The sequence below is a fragment of the Lithobates pipiens genome, unplaced genomic scaffold, assembly GCF_037356315.1.
Source record: "Lithobates pipiens isolate NorthernLeopardFrog02 unplaced genomic scaffold, aLitPip1_a1.2 Scaffold_3, whole genome shotgun sequence".
Classification (NCBI taxonomy): Eukaryota; Metazoa; Chordata; class Amphibia; order Anura; family Ranidae; genus Lithobates; species Lithobates pipiens.
Genome location: NW_027507790.1, coordinates 130,351,174 through 130,368,995, shown reverse-complemented (window position 1 = coordinate 130,368,995; position 17,822 = coordinate 130,351,174). Strand labels below are relative to the sequence as shown.

At 41.6% G+C, this 17,822-nt stretch overlaps 1 protein-coding gene across 1 annotated transcript in view; it reads left to right on the top strand.

Moving 5' to 3' along the window:
* WDR36 (WD repeat domain 36) overlaps positions 1-7,247 on the top strand; it is a 119,842-nt gene extending 112,595 nt beyond the window's left edge. The window contains exons 22-23 of the mRNA XM_077462297.1: positions 3,882-4,069; positions 6,723-7,247. Coding sequence (XP_077318423.1) covers positions 3,882-4,069; positions 6,723-6,872 — 338 coding nt within the window. The 3' untranslated portion in view covers positions 6,873-7,247. The remainder of the gene's footprint in view (positions 1-3,881; positions 4,070-6,722) is intronic.
* Positions 7,248-17,822: the final 10,575 nt, after the last annotated feature.

Genomic DNA, 17,822 nt, shown 5'->3' with positions numbered 1-17,822 from the left:
TTGTATATTAAAAACAAAAACGAACCCACCACGTCTATATGGACTATGCTCTATTGATGCAGGCATTAATATCCCACTTCACATTCATACGGAACGGGGAATGGGTGTGCAACTCATAAACCCAAATGTTTCAAGACGTGAAACTCCCCTTCTGTTGGCCCCACCTCACCAAGGAGGAACAGATTTGTCTATAATTAAATATTCTGTACCTCTCAGTTATGAGATTTTAAGTAATGTTTTGGTACGCTGTGATTGGTTGCTCATTTTTTAATATTAGCTATATGATCATTAACCCTTGCAGGAAATGGTCAGATAGTCCTACCGACATATTGTTTCCTTCAAGGGCAAGCCAGCAGATATACTATATTTTTGGTGGCACAGGTAAAGAAAAAGTAGTAGCTATTTAATATATGAAGCTATGCGTTTTTTTATTTTTAGGTACATCAAATTTACCATATCAAATATATATATATATTTATGATGCGCATAGAATATGTGATTTTTTTTTAACCATTTTAATGAATACATTTCTGTGGCAGGTTGCATGTTTTGAGCTACTGAGGAGAGGGGCTTTTATTGCTCTCATTCTACTGATCATTGAATTGAACTGAACACAATTTTCATATGAATGCGTTACTCGTATGCGTTCGCTTCTGCACACGAGTTCGGCGAGGCGGGGCGTGTTTAAACTTTTTTTTTTTCTTATTTATTTTACCTTTTTATTTTTACACTGTTCTTAAAAAAAAAAAGTCACTTTTATTCCAATCATTTGTTTACATCCCCATAAAAAGGATCTCGCTGCAAATCCGCCACAGAGACCACTTTTATCTGAAAGAAGACCACCTGCTGAAAAAGAGGATACCAGGGTTATGGCAGCGCCGTAAACCTCCAGCCGGCAGTCCGTAAGTGGTTAAAGCAAGCACCCCAACGTATAATTGGAGGTATTATGCGTCTTTTAACCACTTTCAGACCGGACCAATTTGCTGGTCAAAGACCAGACCACTTTTTGCGATTCAGCACTGCGTCGCTTTAACTGACATTTGCGCGGTCGTGCGACTTGGCTCCCAAACAAAATTGACGTCCTTTTTTTCCCACAAATAGAGCTTTCTTTTGGTGGTATTTGATCACCCCTGCGGCTTTTATTTTTTGCGCTATAAACAAAAATAGAGCGACAATTTTGAAAAAAACGCATTATTTTTTACTTTTTGTTATAATAAATATATAAAAAAAAACATTTTTTTTCCCTCAGTTTAGGCCGATACGTATTATTCTACATATTTTTGGTAAAAAAAAATCGCAATAAGCGATTTATTGATTGGTTTGCGCAAAAGTTATAGCGTTTACAAAATAGGGATAGTTTTATAGCATTTTTATTAATAATTTTTTTTTTTTTTTTTTCCTAGTAATGGCGGGGATCAGCGATTTTTAATGTGACTGCGACATTGTGGGGGACCCATCGGACATTTTTGACACATTTTTGGGACCATTGTCATTTATACAGTAATCACTGCTATATAAATGCAGTGATTCCTGTGTAAATGACACTGGCAGTGAAGGGGTTAACCAGTGGGTGGCAGTCTAGGGGTTAAGTGTTCCTAGGGGCGTGTTACTAACTGGGGGGGGGGGGGGGTTGGGCTTTCATTTAGTGAACACTGATCTCTGCTCCAATCACATGGATTTTTTTTTTTTTTAACTAGTTTTTGGAAAATGTGGTAAGAAAATGAAAACTTTTATTTTTTTCTTACACAAAGTTGTCAATTTATACGATTTTTCTAACTCATAGCATGTACATAGCAAAAATTACTCCCCCAAAATATATTCTGCTACTCGTCCTGAGTATGGCTATACCACATGTGTGAGACTTTTACACAGCGAGGCCACATAGAGAGACCCAACATGCAGGGAGCACCATCAGCTGTTCTAGGAGCATAAATTACAAATATAATTTCCTGATGGCCTATCACACCTTTGAAGGTTCTGGAGCACCAGGACAGTGGAAATACCCACAAAATGAACCCATTTTGGAAAGCAAACGCCCCAATGTATATTCTATGAATCATGGGCTGGTGACAGGTACTTGGGTTTCGCTGATGACAGGTACTTGGGTACACTGATGGGCTGGTGAGACGGGTCATCTGATGGGCTGTGACAGGTCCTCTTTATTTAGGGGGGCAATCGGACACTGTTCTGTGTTTCTTAGCCAGGACGACTCCTTACACACTGTGTAGGAGAACCCAGAAACAGCACTACAGCTGACATTTGTGACTGGCTGTGATTGGACACAGCCAGTCACGTGGTAAAGAGCCAATTTTATTGGCTCTTTACCCTGATTGGGATGAGCTGTGTCTGAGGGACGTGCCTCATCCCCAACTGCCACACTGCAGGGGCCCGCAGGAGCGGCGAAAACTGGAGGACATTATATGATGTCCACCTGGAGGGAGGAGATGTTCCTCCTGGCGTCATTTGTCTATGGTCTGGTATGGAAGTGGTTAAAGATATGTAGTTTTTACTTTTATTTTTGTCGGTTCACTTTTTGACATGAGTATACAGATTGATAATGAGGCTTGTAACGTGGTTTGCCTGCAATCCCGGAGCGAAGCTTGATGAACTGTCTTTCGGATTGAATGTGAAGTGTGCTGATGATGTGGTCAATACCAGGAGGTGAATTGGATCATTTACATATATTGGTGTCATGGGTCAGTCATCTGTTTGGGGTCACATTTTCTATTTTTACACAATGAACACGATGAGGTCTATGTCGACGAAATGCGTCGGATCGAAGCCTGTTTTGAAGTCATTGCGTCCTTTTTACAGAAAGCTATCTGAATAGCGCTAGTGTATCAGCTGAAGTGTTCTAAACTTTATTAAATTCCTTTAACCATACAGTTTTACGCTATGAGGAGGTATTTTGTTGTCTTTTTGAATGAGTATACTATCTGGGGATGATGGAAAAGATTCTTGCATGTGAGAGAAGTTGAGGGCCATTCATAGCTGCTCCGCTACCAACTTTTGAGACGTAGCGGGAGTTGATTGTTCCTTTCCATTGATGCATGGAGAATCGTATGGAGGTTGGCTTTAAAGATACCCATTACTAGGTGTTTATTCATTATTACCTGTCAGAGATCCATTAGGCATATGCCAATTGGGTCCCTTTGATCTGCTAAGCATCTTCAATTTCTGTTGGTTGTGACACCCTTCACAGTGCTGACCCCTACTCACTATTGCTTTAATCCATCTACCATCCTGGCTTTGCATTACCCTGGTGATTTGTTTATCACATCTATTTGGACTTTTTCACTTTTATTTTTATATATCACACATTTGGGCATATTTATTCCATTGTGGATATGGGCCTTTTCTACGTGTGCTGAGGGCACTTATATATATAATGTTTACTAATCTATTGAACACCCCATATGATTGCATGTTGGTTATTCACTATAGGATCTGTGGAGGTTCCTTTTTATACAGGGCCCTCACATACCCTATTTATTAGTGCTGCACAATGTTGTTTCTGGTAAAATTTAGCCAGAGTTCTTTCCAATTTCAGAGCTCTTGCATTGGATAAGTGCCTGCCTTGTGTCTGAAGACTGAGTAGGCTGATCATGCTGGAACTGGGAGCTAGCTAATTTGCTGGATTACCTAGATTGCTGGGTCCTTCTAAGGTTCTTTCTTTCCATAGTTTTGCAGCATATAAGGGGGTTAACATTTACAAAACTATACGCATTCTATTTAAATTGTGCTTTTCAAAAAAATAAAACTGAGGGGTGGAAGTTTTCCCTAACAAGTGCCATGATTCATTGTAAAAGCACAAAGTACTGCAGTAATCACAAATGTAAAAACAACTTGCAAATATATAAAATGATTGTTTTTATCCTTAGATGACATTCCACTGAAAACAATAAAGGAGATGGGACCTTCCAACATTGACACAGAGATTCGGAACTTGGCTCCAGAAGGCGGTGGTTCTGTTGAAGTAATGCAGAGCTTCTTGAAGCTGATTGGCAGAATGTTGGACATAAAACGGGATTTTGAGCTTGCCCAGGCTTACCTTGCTTTATTCCTAAAGGTAATTGTTGACTCTGTTTTTTTTTGTTCTTATATGATCCATTTTCTTTTTAGCTACTTGTGCAATTGCTACATCAAATTATGTTTGGGATTGGCCTAGGTTAAAAAGTATCAAAAGAGCAAATATATTGCAGTTTACCAGTTATTAGAAGCGGTCACTACATTTTTTTTTTCCCCCTTTATTTTCACCTAGTAATCCTAGGAATGACATGCGTATGGTGGCTACAGTCACTGCTCTGTGCCAAGGTGGTTATTACCCAGCTGCACTCCAAGCATGTCTTCCTCTCATCTCCATTACATATGGGGGCGAAGGAATAAGTAGTTCACAGAAGAAAGATAATCTAGCTTTTGCTTTGCGTTTTGCTCAGATGGAGTGACAAGGACACTACATTTCTGGCAAGATAAGCAGGTAGTTTTGTTTCTGTACATGCTAAAAATGTTTGTAGCCTGAATAATTTAAAATAATGAAACCACCACATCTAAGGACTGGTAAACTGTAAAATATTTTTTGTTCTTAGGTTTAGCTATACTGTAGGATGTTGAACAGCCAAAGTCCCATTCTGTGAACAGAAGCCAATCTCGTGGCTGATGGTTGAGGGATCATTGTAACAGCCCGTTAAAAAGTTAGGCTGTTGCAGCTCGTTGGTGCTAATCTTGTACTATAATCTCCTCCTACAGCAGCAAACCTTTATTAAATAATAAACCTTGTTTACATGGTTGTTTTTAAGGTTTAACCCTGTGTTTTTTTTTCTTAAATGTGGTGTTTTGCTTTAATTGTGTAGTAATTTTTGTAGTTGGTGGCTTTAAAACAACATATAGCATATAATATAATATATACATGTATGTATGTGTGTAGTGCATGTATGTGTATATTAACTTAATATGTTCTTAGCACAATGTTTGGTGAAATTTAATTTAACCCATTCCCACCCCATGTATAGGCAGATGATGCCAGCGGGAACCTCTTGTTGACCCGGGCAGGTGTCATGTGACATCCTCCTGGATCGTGCGGCAGTGCGATCTGTCATCGGTGCAGCAGATGACGGATCACTGTACGGGCCTGCTGCCGGTGCCATGTGACCACTGTAACCAATCACAGCAGGTCACATGATAGTTGTAAACAATAGATAGCTTCCTTTCAAGCCATCTCCATTGTATACAAATGTGTTGCTAGCTGTGATTGGTCAGTGTGATCACATGGTACACACTGAGCCAATCATAGCCCATCTGTGCCATGTGATCACCTGTGGCTAATCACAACGAAAACAGAATGAATCAATTTTGTTCAGTAAAATGCTGGCATATAGCAAATTCATCGCTATATGTAAACATAATGTGTAAAAAAAAAAAAAAAAACACTGACTTCACGAGTAGTACAATGTTACTATGGTATATTATGATCACCACCGCATCCATTATATGATGACCCTGTACTGCACTGGTGACAGTAAAAAAAAAAAAAATACATTTCTTAATCTTCAAAAAATTACTACTTTAAAAAAAAAAAAAACACCATTCCTCTTACTAAATACCTTGGACTGTCTACTTTCCTAAATGGTCATCTGGGGGATATCTGTTCTGTCCTGACATTTTTGGGCCTCAAGGAATGAGATGGACTGTCAGTATATCAGGATTGATCAATTTTTACATATATACTCTATGACTTTCCTACATACTAAATATACACTGATTTGGGTTGCTTTCACCAAAGAAATGTAGCAGAATGTTTTTTTTCGCATAAATTCATGAAGAATGTTTATGTGCAAAATTTTATAACAGAAACAATGAAAAACGTGTTTTTTGGTCTTTCTTCGTTAATTTAGCAAAAAAATAAAAAACCCAGTGGTGATTAAATACCACCAAAAGAAAGCTCTATGGTTTGGGTACAGTGTTGCATGACCACACAATTATCATTCAAAGTGTGACAGTGCTGAAAATTGGCCTGGGCAGGAAGGAGGTGAAATTGCCTGGTATTGAAGTGATTTATTTTCTATTCTGTATATGTTGTATGTTTTAAAGCCACCCACTACACATTTTAAGGACTAAAACCAGCTTAAAAAGCTTAATAAATAACAAATGTTTAATATTTTATACAGGTTTGTTGCTGTAGGAGAGGATTATAGAGCAAGATTAGCAGCAACAAGCTGCAACAGCTTAACTTTGTAACCTAAAACTGACCGTTGCAAACGCTGAGCTATTAGATCATGCTCAGTTAAAAGTAATGGTCTGCTAAAATGAGATTACGGGAAGTGCCAGGGTTCCCTTTAAAGCAGCAGCACATGGGAAAACTTCCAGGATTAATGGAAATCAATTTTTGTCCTTTGTAGAAATGACAATGTTTTCTGCACGTCAGTTCAGCCACCTGTTCTGACAGTTCTTTGTTTTAGCAATGTGGATGGGTACTTAGTCAGGCCCACAAATGCCACATTTCAGCTCATGCAATTAAGACTCAATTGTGGAATTAAAATAATAGACAAGAAGAATGTTGTATCCTTAGTTATTGCACTACAATATAGCATATAGCCAAGGCCTCACTCTCCCGAAAACATGTCATTGGTGCCCTGAGATTGATTATTAAACTATCAATGTTGTTTAGTGTCCCATATTCAGATTTTTTTGTTTTGTTTTAAACAAGTCGTGTGTATTCTTTCTAGATCCATCTGAGGTTCATTTCAGCCGAGCCAAAGTTGTTGGAAGAGATTTCTTTGTTATCACCGCACCTTGACGAGACATGGCATCATATGCAGACCTTGTTTAATCAGAGCTTGTGTGTTCTAAACTACATGAAAAGTGCTTTATTGTGAAAAGTGTTTTGTGCCATGGTTGCTTTTATTTTTAGGAAAGCAAAGACTTGAGAGAGAAGTTTTTTCAAATTTATGTCTAAATACTTTCAGAAGAAAAGTATGTTTGTGAGTGGCCATGAATGGTTTGTCAAATATTGTGTATATACAGTATCTTTGTATATGTTTTATTATGAACAGCCTCATACGGTAAATTAGCTACAACACCATCTACAGAGGAATTATTTCCCAGTATACAGAATTTTTTGTGTGATTCATAGAACCAGTATTTATAAAACGAATCCAGTGTTTATATGGTCTTGTAACAATGCAGAATATTTTATATGCCAAAAGTACAAAAATTTGCAGATCCAATAAACATTTGTTTGGACCTTTTCACATATGTGCGTATTCTTTAATTTATCCACCTATGTTCTAGTATTATACACATGATGCCTGCCTGGTGTATAATTTAGAAATAGACATTATGAAACTAGTCCATAGCAATGTTATCTTTTATACAGTTTGAGCCCATAAATGGATCAGTATTATCCCAATTAGAAAGTATTCAGTGTTTTAAAACCTGCTTCGAGTGAGGGGATTTGATCACGGAAAAGTCAATGTGAATCAACTGCAAACTTGCAGCCAGATGGAGAACGTCTATGAACAGCAATTTTCAAATCTTGCCACAGATTCTAAATTGGATTTGGGTCTGGACTTTGACTGGGCTATTCCAACACACGAATATACTTTGCTCTAAGCCATTCCAATGTTGCTCTGGTTGTATGTTTAGAGTCGTCGTCCTTCTGGAAGGTGAACCCTCCACCCCAGTCTCGAGACTTTTGTACACTCTTAACAGGTTTTCTTCTAAGATTGCCCTGTATTGGGCGCTATCGATCTTCCCCTCAACTCTGACTAGCTTCCTGCCTTTGTTGAAGATAAGCGTCCCCACAACATGATGCTGCCACCACCATGTTTCACAGTGGTGCTGGTGTTCAGTGTTCCTTTTCCACCACACATAGCATTTTGCTTTTAGGCCAAAAAGTTCAGTTTTGATATCATCTGACCAGAGCACTTTCTTTCACATGTTTGCTGTGCCCCCCACATGACTTGTCGCAAACAGGACTTACTATGGCTTTCTTTTAACGATGGCTTTCTTTTTGCAACTCTTCCATAAAGGCTGAATTTGTGGAGTTCACAACTAATAGTTGTCCTGTGGACAGATTCTCCCACCTGAGCTGTGGATCTCTGCAGCTCCCCCAGAGTTACCATGGGCCTTTTGTCTGCTACTCTGATTAATGCTCTCCTTGCCCGGCCTGTCTGTTTAGGTGGACGGCCATGTCTTGGTAGGTTTGCAGTTGTGCCATACTCTTTCCATGTTTGGATAATGGATTGAACAGTGCTCAGTGAGATGTTCAAAGCTTGGGATATTTTTTTTTTTATAACCTAGCCCTGCTTTAAACATCTCCAACTTTATCCCTGACCTGTCTGGTGTATTCCTTTGCCATCATGATGCTGTTTGTTCTGTAAGAAACCTCTGAGGACTTCACATAGCAGCTGTATTTATACTGAGATTAAATTACACACAGGTGGACTCTATTTACTAATTAGGTGACTTCTGAAGGCAATTGTTTCCACTAGATTTTAGTTAGGGATATCAGAGTAAAGGGGACTAAATACAAATGCCCCCCCACACTTTTCAGATATTTATTTGTAAACTATTTTGAAAACCATTTACCGTATTTGCCGGTGTATAAGGCGACCCGGCATATAAGACGACCCCCTAATCTTACAGGACAAAAACGCTTTTAAAACTGTACTTACCGTATAAGACGACCCGGCTTTCGAGGCTTCATATTTCTTCCTTCTTCCTGCATTTGCTGGAGCCAATCGCGGCGAGCGATGTATTCTATTAATGAATACAAAGCCTGCTTGGATTGGCAGAGGCTGTAACATCATCAGCCTGCGCCGCTCTGACTCTCCAAGCCAATCAGAGCAGGCTACAGAGTAGCCTGCTCGGATTGGCAGAGGTCGTTACTCCAATCCGAGCAGGCTTTGTATTCATTTGAATACATCGCTCACCAGGATTGGCTCAGCGGTATATACTGTATGTAGCCGAAGCTACATACAGTATTACCGAACACCCAGCCGGCATCCGAGGGGCTGACCCGGCGTATAAGACGACCCCTGCTTTTTGGCCAATTTTTTTACATGCAAAAGGTCGTCTTATACGGTATCATTTTCCTTCTATTTCACAATTATGTGCCACTTTGTGTTGGTCTATCACAGGGGTAGGTAACCTCTGGCAATCCAAACTTCTTTTGCGCCAGCACTCGACTCCCCCCTCCACAAACAGCAGAGCAGCGGAGGGAAGTGTCAGTGAGACACTAATGCATTACAATTTCAGATTTTTCCCCACACATTGTAAAAGATGGGAAACATTGCTTGGTTCTCTAACTTTTTGCTTTAGCTGCGATCATCAGCTTTTGTGATAGGGAAAAGATTGGGTGCAGTTATGCTAGGGGGGAGATTCCCTTTTCCAGGAGGACTATCTTGGCCACTACTAAAACCAATTGCAGTCCTGTTAGCCCCGTTCACCATCTGGAGGAAGATGACTTGCTTGGTTGCCACTACCAATCTCAGAAAGGGATTGCACTGTGCTTGAGAAAACCACAATCTGGTAAGTTTGTGGAATTACTATTGAGCTTCCCGGAACTTTGTTGAAATTATTCCTGAACCTTTGTGTCACTACTGTACGCTTGCATTCTGTGTCCCTTTAATCCACAGCCAGTATTCAGTGCAATGAAAATCACACCCAACCACTTTTTCTCAGCTGCGGGTGCCCAACTTATGATTCTGCACACAGGCCCACCGTTGTCAGAAAATGTCCCTGACCTCAGCTCCTCATTGCGCATCCATTCCATATGCTTGTATGTGACATCACATACAACCACGTGGGCTGGATGCGAGAGGTGGATCAGCAGGATGAGTGTGCCAGGACAGGTAGTTGTCTCATCTCTGCTTCCTTTCACCACTCTGCATAACACGCATATCATAGATAAGAGGGTACAGCGGTGGATCAGATGAGCAGCGAGGTACAGTGGTGGAAGAGATATGAAGGGGGTTAAGCAGTGGGACAGATGAACAGGGGGTTACAGTGGTGGGGCAGAAAAGGAGGGCGATACAGAGGTGAGACAGATGTGCAGGAGGTACATTGATGGGGCAGATGAGAAAGCGGCTTACAGTGGTGCAGCAGATGGGTTTAGAGTTAGGACAGATGAGAAGGTGTGTGACGAACCCTCTGTCCTCAAACAGGTCTCTGTCCGCCATCTATGCTTCCTCCGTCCAGAACCAGCACTATCCAGGACTCTTTAGCCCACCCTGTCATCAGACAATACAAGTCTTGGAGTGACAAACACCAAACTTATTTATAATCACACATGGACACAACAGATATCTCACTTCAAAACACTTCCCTCCCACCCTTGGAAAACAGGGCAGGTTAAACTGTCCAATGACAATGGACACACAGGTCAGGTGTGTTCAAACTTCTCATTAGTAAACAGGCTTATCCACGGGGGGGGGGGGGGGGGGGGGGGGGCTGCTGGAGGAACTCCCCCCTCCATCTTTCCTTACAGTAAACACTTTCACATCCCATAATATTTGAGGCAGACAGCCACAATAGAACAATTGAATACAGCCACACCCCAAACGAATCACAGCAAATAGTCCACAACAAAATGAGACAATATACATATATACAAGATTAAGTCCGATTAGTACAGATCAGACTGGATTTCCCATGCACCTTGCAAACAGTATTGTTCCCTTAAAATCCAGGGCCCATAATCAGAAAGTGAGAGACTAGCATTCAGTCCTTTCCAAAAGCCTCTCTCCCGGCTAGGTCTGTGACAAGGTGATTCAGTAGTGAGACAGAAACGCATGGGGATACAGCAGTGGAGCAGATGTGCGTAGAGGTACAGTGGTGGGGCAGATGAGCAGGGGGGTTGCAGTGGCGGGACAGAAGAGCAAGGGGGTACAGTGGTGGTGCAGATGTGCAGGAGGTATATTGCTGGGAGGAATAAGAAGGGGGTTCTGCAGTAGGACAGAAAATAAGGGGGTACAGCGATGGGGCAGATGTGCAGGGGGGATCAGTGTTGGGCCAGATGAGAAGGGGGTTACAGTGGTGGGAAATATGAGAAGGGGGTTCAGTGTTGGGGCAGGTGAGAAAGGAGGTACGTTGGTGGGACATATGAGCAGGGGATTACAGCAGAGGAGCAGGGGGTAGAGAGGTGTGGAGGGGTGCAGAGGAGAAAGGAGGTGCATTGGTGGAACACGTGAGCAGGGGGTTAGTGTGGTGGGACAGAAGAGCAGGGGAGAACAGAGAGGTGGGACTGATGTGAGAAAGGGGGTTACAATGGTGGGGCAGTTGAAATGATAAGTTCAGTGTTAGGACAGATGAGAAGATGGTTCAGTGGTGTAGCAGATGTGCATGGAGGTACAGTGATGGGGCAGATGAGCAGGGGGTTACAGTGGTGGGACAGAAGAGCAGGGGGTTACAGTGATGGGGCAGATGAGTAGGGGGGTTACAGTGGTGGAGCAGATGAGCAAGGGGGTACAGTGGTGGGGCAGATGTGAAAGTAAATGTATTGGTGGGGAAGATGAGCAGGGTAGTACATTGATGGGGCATATGTACGGGGGGTACAGTGGTGAAACAGATTTGCAGGGGGGACAGTGATCTGAGGTGTGGAGTTGCAGGATTTGAGGCTTGAGTGCATGATAATTTCTCACTACTAAAGTAGTTTACAACATTTACTTTATAAAAAAAAATATATATATTTTCGTGATTGTGTGTGAAGTTGACATTTTTTTGTTATAAAATCTGCATGCTCAATTTCTTTGAAAATAAATTTGGTGGCACACTGTGCTCAAAAGGTTTCCTACCCCGGGTCTATCACATAAAATGCCAATAAAATTAATTTACATTTTTGGTTGTAACATGACAAAATGTGGAAAATGTCAAGGGGTATGAATACTTTTTAAAGGCACTTTATACTCACTGCTACTATGCCCTCACCATTGTCGCACTTGTTTCTCCTACCTTTCGCTATGCTAAAAAGACATTCACCAACAAATAAAATGGACAGTAATGCCACACGACCAGACTTTCCGGCAGACTAGGTCCGATGGAATCAGTCCGTCGGACATTCTGATCGTGTGTGGGCTAAACCGATCGTTTTTCATTTAAAAAAAATCAGACAGACCTAGAAATAGAACGTTTCAAATCTGTCGGACGAACTCTAGTCCTATCAGGAAAACCGTTTGTATGCTGGTCCGACAGACCAAATATGACGCATGGGAAGCTATTGGCTACTGGCTATTGAACTACCTTTTTTTTAGTCCCGTCTTACACCACCATTTTCAAAACGAACGGACTTTAAGATGGACTTAGTCCGTTCTTGTGTGGGCAAGTCCGTTCGTTCGGAAGTTCGTCAGGAAGACCGTCGGACCTAGTCTGCCAGAAAGTCTGATTGTGTGTACACGGCATTAGGTTAACCTGAAAACCTTCTTACCCTTTCAAGAATCATTGCCACAAAAGAAAGTTCACTGAAAAATTATCTTCTGGTGGTAAACCCTGACATCTCAATTGTAAACATCTTAATGTGTCTAAAGAAAATGTTTCTTCTTTTCTAGATTCTGTAGAAAGAAAATTTTAAGACGCTTTTAAGCCCACGTTCACATCGGCACAATTTAGCATGTCAAATCACAGCCTGTTGCACCGATTCAGACATATCCTTTGCCGGCAACGCTGACTTTGGTGGCGCAACACAGATTTTCAAAAGTACCGTAGTTCCTGCACCACTTTTAGTGACTTTGGGAGACATTTCAATAGACATCTGTGTATGAACCCGCACAGACGTCTTTCAAATTTCCCCAGAACTCGCACTGAAATGCAGGTTTATAATCGTGCAATTTCAAAACCACGTTCAGTGTGAATGAGGGCTTGGGGTTCTCTTTAATCTCACAGACCCAGCTCTACAATCAGTTATTGCTGCTGTTTTCTGCTTGCTTGACAGCAGCTACTTAGACATTGAACAACCAGCAGGATCCTGTCTTCTGGGACTAAACCTTGGCTGAGCAATTGCAGACCACCACCCTCTGTCTCGAGGACACTTAGATTTGCAGACCACCCTCAACCATCTCTTGTCCGAAGGGGTGATCATTCCAGTCCTCCTAGACCGGTTCGAAGGATTCTATTCAAACCTGTTCACAGTACCAAAACCCAATGGGGTATTTGTCTTATCCTGAACCTAAAACCCCTAAACGGCTAACTTCACATTCCAAAGTTTTGCACGGAATCCAAAAGGTCTATTGTCTCTCTGAGACAATGGGAATACTTCTCAGTAAACGTACAAGATGTTTATCTACAGTTTTCCATCTACTCCCTTCATTAGTATTTTTTGCAGTAGGAGACTATCCCTTCCAATTTGTTGCACTGCCATTTGACCTATCCTGTACACTCAGAGTATTCACACACTTGCACCTCTTCTTACCCTCTTTGGGACCCAGGGCAATGAGATCACAAGGGTATATACAATAATGTGCAAAAGTTTTAGGCAACCGTGAAACATGCTGTAAATTAAGCATACTTTCAAAAATAGAAGTGTTAGGTTTTTTCCTTCTTAAACAGCCCTTAACCACTTCAATACTAGGCACTTATGCACCTTCCTGCCCAGACCAATTTTCAGCTTTCAGCACTCTCACACTTTGACAATTAGTCATGCTACACTGTATCCAAATAAAACGTTTTTTTCATTTTCTTCTCACAAATAGAGCTTTCTTTTGGTGGTATTTAATCACCACCGGGTTTTTTTATTTTTTGTGATATAAGCAGAAAAAACTGTGAAAATTTTGAAAGAAAACACACTTTCTAGTTTTTATTGTAAAATTTTGCAAATAAGTAATTTTTCTTTATACATTTGTGACAATTTATAATGCTACATATCTTTGGTAAAAATAACCCAAATTAGTGTATATCATTCGGTCTGAAAAGTGAAAGTTATAGAGTCTACAAACTATGGTGCCAATCACTGAAAATTGATCGCACCTGATGTACTTTCTTGAGACACTAACAAGCCAGGAGAGTACAAATACCCCCCAGATTACCCCTTTTTGGAAAGTAGACAGTCCAAGGTATTAACTAAGAGGCATGGTGAGTTTTTTTTGAAGTTGTCATTTTTTTCCCCCCCACAATTCTTGGGAAAATTAAGATTTTTTTTATTTATTTTTTTATTTTTTACACAAACTGGTCATATTAACAGGTTGTTTCTCTCACAGCATATGCATAATTGAAACTACACCCCAAAATACATTCTGCTACCTCTACCGAGTATGGCGATACCACATGTGAGACTTTTACACAGCCTGGCCACGTACAGAGGCCCAACATTGAAGTAGAACCTTCAAGTGTTCTACACGCATAAATTGCACATATCCTTTTTGAGCCACCTATTACAACTTTGAAGGCCCTGAAACACCAGGACAATGGAATTTTCCACAAAATGACCCCATTTTGGAAAGCAAACACCCCAATGTATAATTTTAGGCATAATGAGTCTTTTGAACAGTTCTTTTTTTTTTTTTCCAGAAGTTTTTTGAAAAAAAATGAAAATGCATTTATTTTTTACACAAAGTTGTCACTTTATAAGATATTTCTAACACATAGTATGTACATAGCAAAAATGACATCCCAAAATACATTCTGCCACTCCTCCTGAGTATGACGATACCACATGTTTGAGACTTTTACACAGCCTGGCCACATACAGAGGCCCAACATCCAAGTAGCACCTCCAGGCATTCTAGCAGTATTAATTACACATATCATTTTCTGACTACCGATCACATTTTTGAAGGCCCTTCATATTTACACACATAGCAGGTACATACCAAATAAAAGATTACCTGTGGTTTTAGAAGTGCAGTGGTCCACAGAGGAGAGCATCGGTCCAGGCAGCAGGCAGGAATGGGGTCAGCGACAGCAAAAGCAATCATCCAGGCAGGAATACTGTCTATAGTTCGTACAGGCAGAGATACTGTCAGCACAGGTCCAGATAGCAGGCAGAGGTGCCCCGGCAGAAATACTGTCCAAAGTCAGTAGAGACAGCAGGCAGATATATGGTTAACACAGCCAAAGTATTGGTCCAAGCAGCATGAAAAAACATGGTCCATAATGTCATGGGTTATTACAGGCAGCAATATGGTCAGCACAGCCAAAGTATTGGTCCAGACAGCAGGAAGGACCATCAAGCTTAGGGACAGGGGTAGAGGCTTCTCCCACCCAAATCACTTTGAAGCCTCCGGGCAACCAGACCCTTTTCTGGGAGTACAGAAAACTGTTTTTCTCTACTCAAAATTCTATTCTGAAGCCCCTCGCATATGTGAGACCCCTGTGTACTACAGTAGATGGCCAAAAGATCAGTCCAAGTGGCAGGCAAAACCATGGTCGATTAACAGGCCAAGGTTAGTGCACGTGGAAGTCAGAAACGTGGTTTAAATCGGCAAGCAAAGACATCATCGGTAAACGGGCCAGGGTCAGGTAATTAACATGCTAGCAGGCAAATGGGGAAATGGCAGTCTTAATAATAAGGGGAACTAATATTGGGTGGATGTATGATCATTTTTTAATTGATTTCCGATGCACAGGCCAGGTTGGGAGGGATATTGGGGACAATAATAGCTGGTATCTCTACTTACTCCTCTGCTGCATACACAGCATTTCTTTTGGCGTCTTCTTCCAGATTCTGTGGGGGGAATGTGATAGGGAAAGTGTTGCTCGTTATGTCGATTCACGCTATCAGAGCGAATGCATCCTGGGGAGGGACCTTGTCGGTAAATGAGGGCAGTGACGATATCTTCAATATACTTGAGGTAGGTGATTTGTTGGTTTTGAGTTGCTATTTGGTAGCAGACAAACAAATTAAAAAGGGCCATGTGAAACACAAATTTCTTGTACCAATAACGGGTCTTTCTGGTTGATAAATAGGGCTGTAGCATCTTATCATTTAAATCCACCCCCCATGTACATATTGTAGTCGTGGATACATTCGGGCTTTACAATGCCACGTCTTCTTTGGATGGCAACCATAAGGGGTTTGCCAGGGCATCGGGAAGGTAGGTCTGGGGCTGGGTTCTTCGGGTTGGGCGTGTGATTCCACTACTTGTATTGGGTTCCTCTTCCTGGGGTCTGGTGCTGCTGGTGGTGGGCAGATCTCCTGATCTTGGTCCTGATCTTATTCTTTTGGTAGGGACGTTTCCTTCTCGCAATCTGATCCACTATCCTCCACTGGCTCGTATTCCGAACCAAAATCAGATGATGCAAGCTCCCCGCTGTTCTCATCATTCGACATGGTAAGAATGGCATATGCCTCCTCGGGTGTGTAAACCCTTTGCGACTTTATGGTAGTGCTTTTTGGGGGGCCTATGTAATGCTAGTGATGGTACAGATGTGGTATTAGTGGCAAGCCTGTGTGGCGGTACCGATGGCGGTGGGCCTGTGACAGATAATTGACAGATTGGCTGACTGATTGACAGATGGGTTGATTGACAGATGGGCTGAGCTGTGTGACAGGTCCTCTTTATTGGGGGGGGGGGGGGGCAGGGGCCATGTTGTGCACAGTATACAGACATTATACACTGACAACTTCATTGACTGTTTACCCTGATCGGGGAAGCGCTGTGTCCAACGCTGCCGCCGAGTTTGTTATGACATGTGATCGGCTTTGACTTTGACACAGCCGATCATGTGGTAAACAGCCAAATTCATTGGCTGTATACCATGATCGGGGAAGCGATGTGTCCAAGGGACACACGCTGTCCCTGATCACTGCGCCGCGTGCCCCCTCCCCCCAGGCGCGCGCTAGGGGGTTATCCTGCTGGACATCATATGACGCCCAGTCAGGATAACACAACCACTTCCCGGTCGTCAATATGCTATAGGCCGGGCAGGAAGTGGTTAATCTCCCTCTATGTTATCCTATGTGTCCATGGACACATTAATGTTTTTAGGAGTTTATCAGCAGGGGAGCTTATGGGTTGTTGTCTGAACACCCTAAAATCGTGTTCAAGAGAAGCTCTTCTGACCACAAAGAACACTGAAAAACACTCAAGTGCTAAACGTGCCTAGAGTTTACGCATGTTTATTTCAATGGTCAGAATAAATTCAAATTCTGGCCCATAAAATAAACTCTCAAATTCTGATAAATGCTATTGAAAATACTGCTAAGGTGAGTTTTATAAAGCTGATTTTCTTCTGTCGGGATAAATAGCATTTACAAGAAGCTAGTGTGCATGAGGCCCTAATCGTTTATTTTTTATAACAAAATGGAAAGTAAATTAACAGAAGAGAAATCCTAATCAGTTCAATATTTGGTGTGCCCAACCTTTGCCTTCAAAACAGCATCAGTTATTCTAGGTATACTTGCACACAGTTTTTGAAGGAACTCAGCAGGTAGGTTGTCCCAAACACACTTTGAAACAAACCACAGATCTTCTATGGATGTAGGCTGCTTCAAAGCCTTCTGTCTCTTCATGTAATCCCAGGCAAACTCGATTTTGAAATCAGGTCTTTGTGGGGACCAAACTGTTACCTCCAGGACTCCTTGTTCTTTACCTTGAAAATAGTTCTTAATGACATTGGCTGTATGTTTGAGGGTCGTTGTTCTGCTGCAGAATACATTTTTGGCCAATAACATGCCTCCCTGATGATATGGCATGATGGATAAGTATCTGCCTATATTTGTCAGCATCGAAGACAACATTGATTCTGACCAAATCTCCAACTCCATTTGTAGAAATGTGGCCCCAAACGTGTCTGCAGATACTCATTATTAAACTGCTCTCCAGCCCTGTGGCAATCTGCCTCCTGCTATAGCCAAGTGTTTGTTTAATTGACTCCTAAATGCAGATCACCTG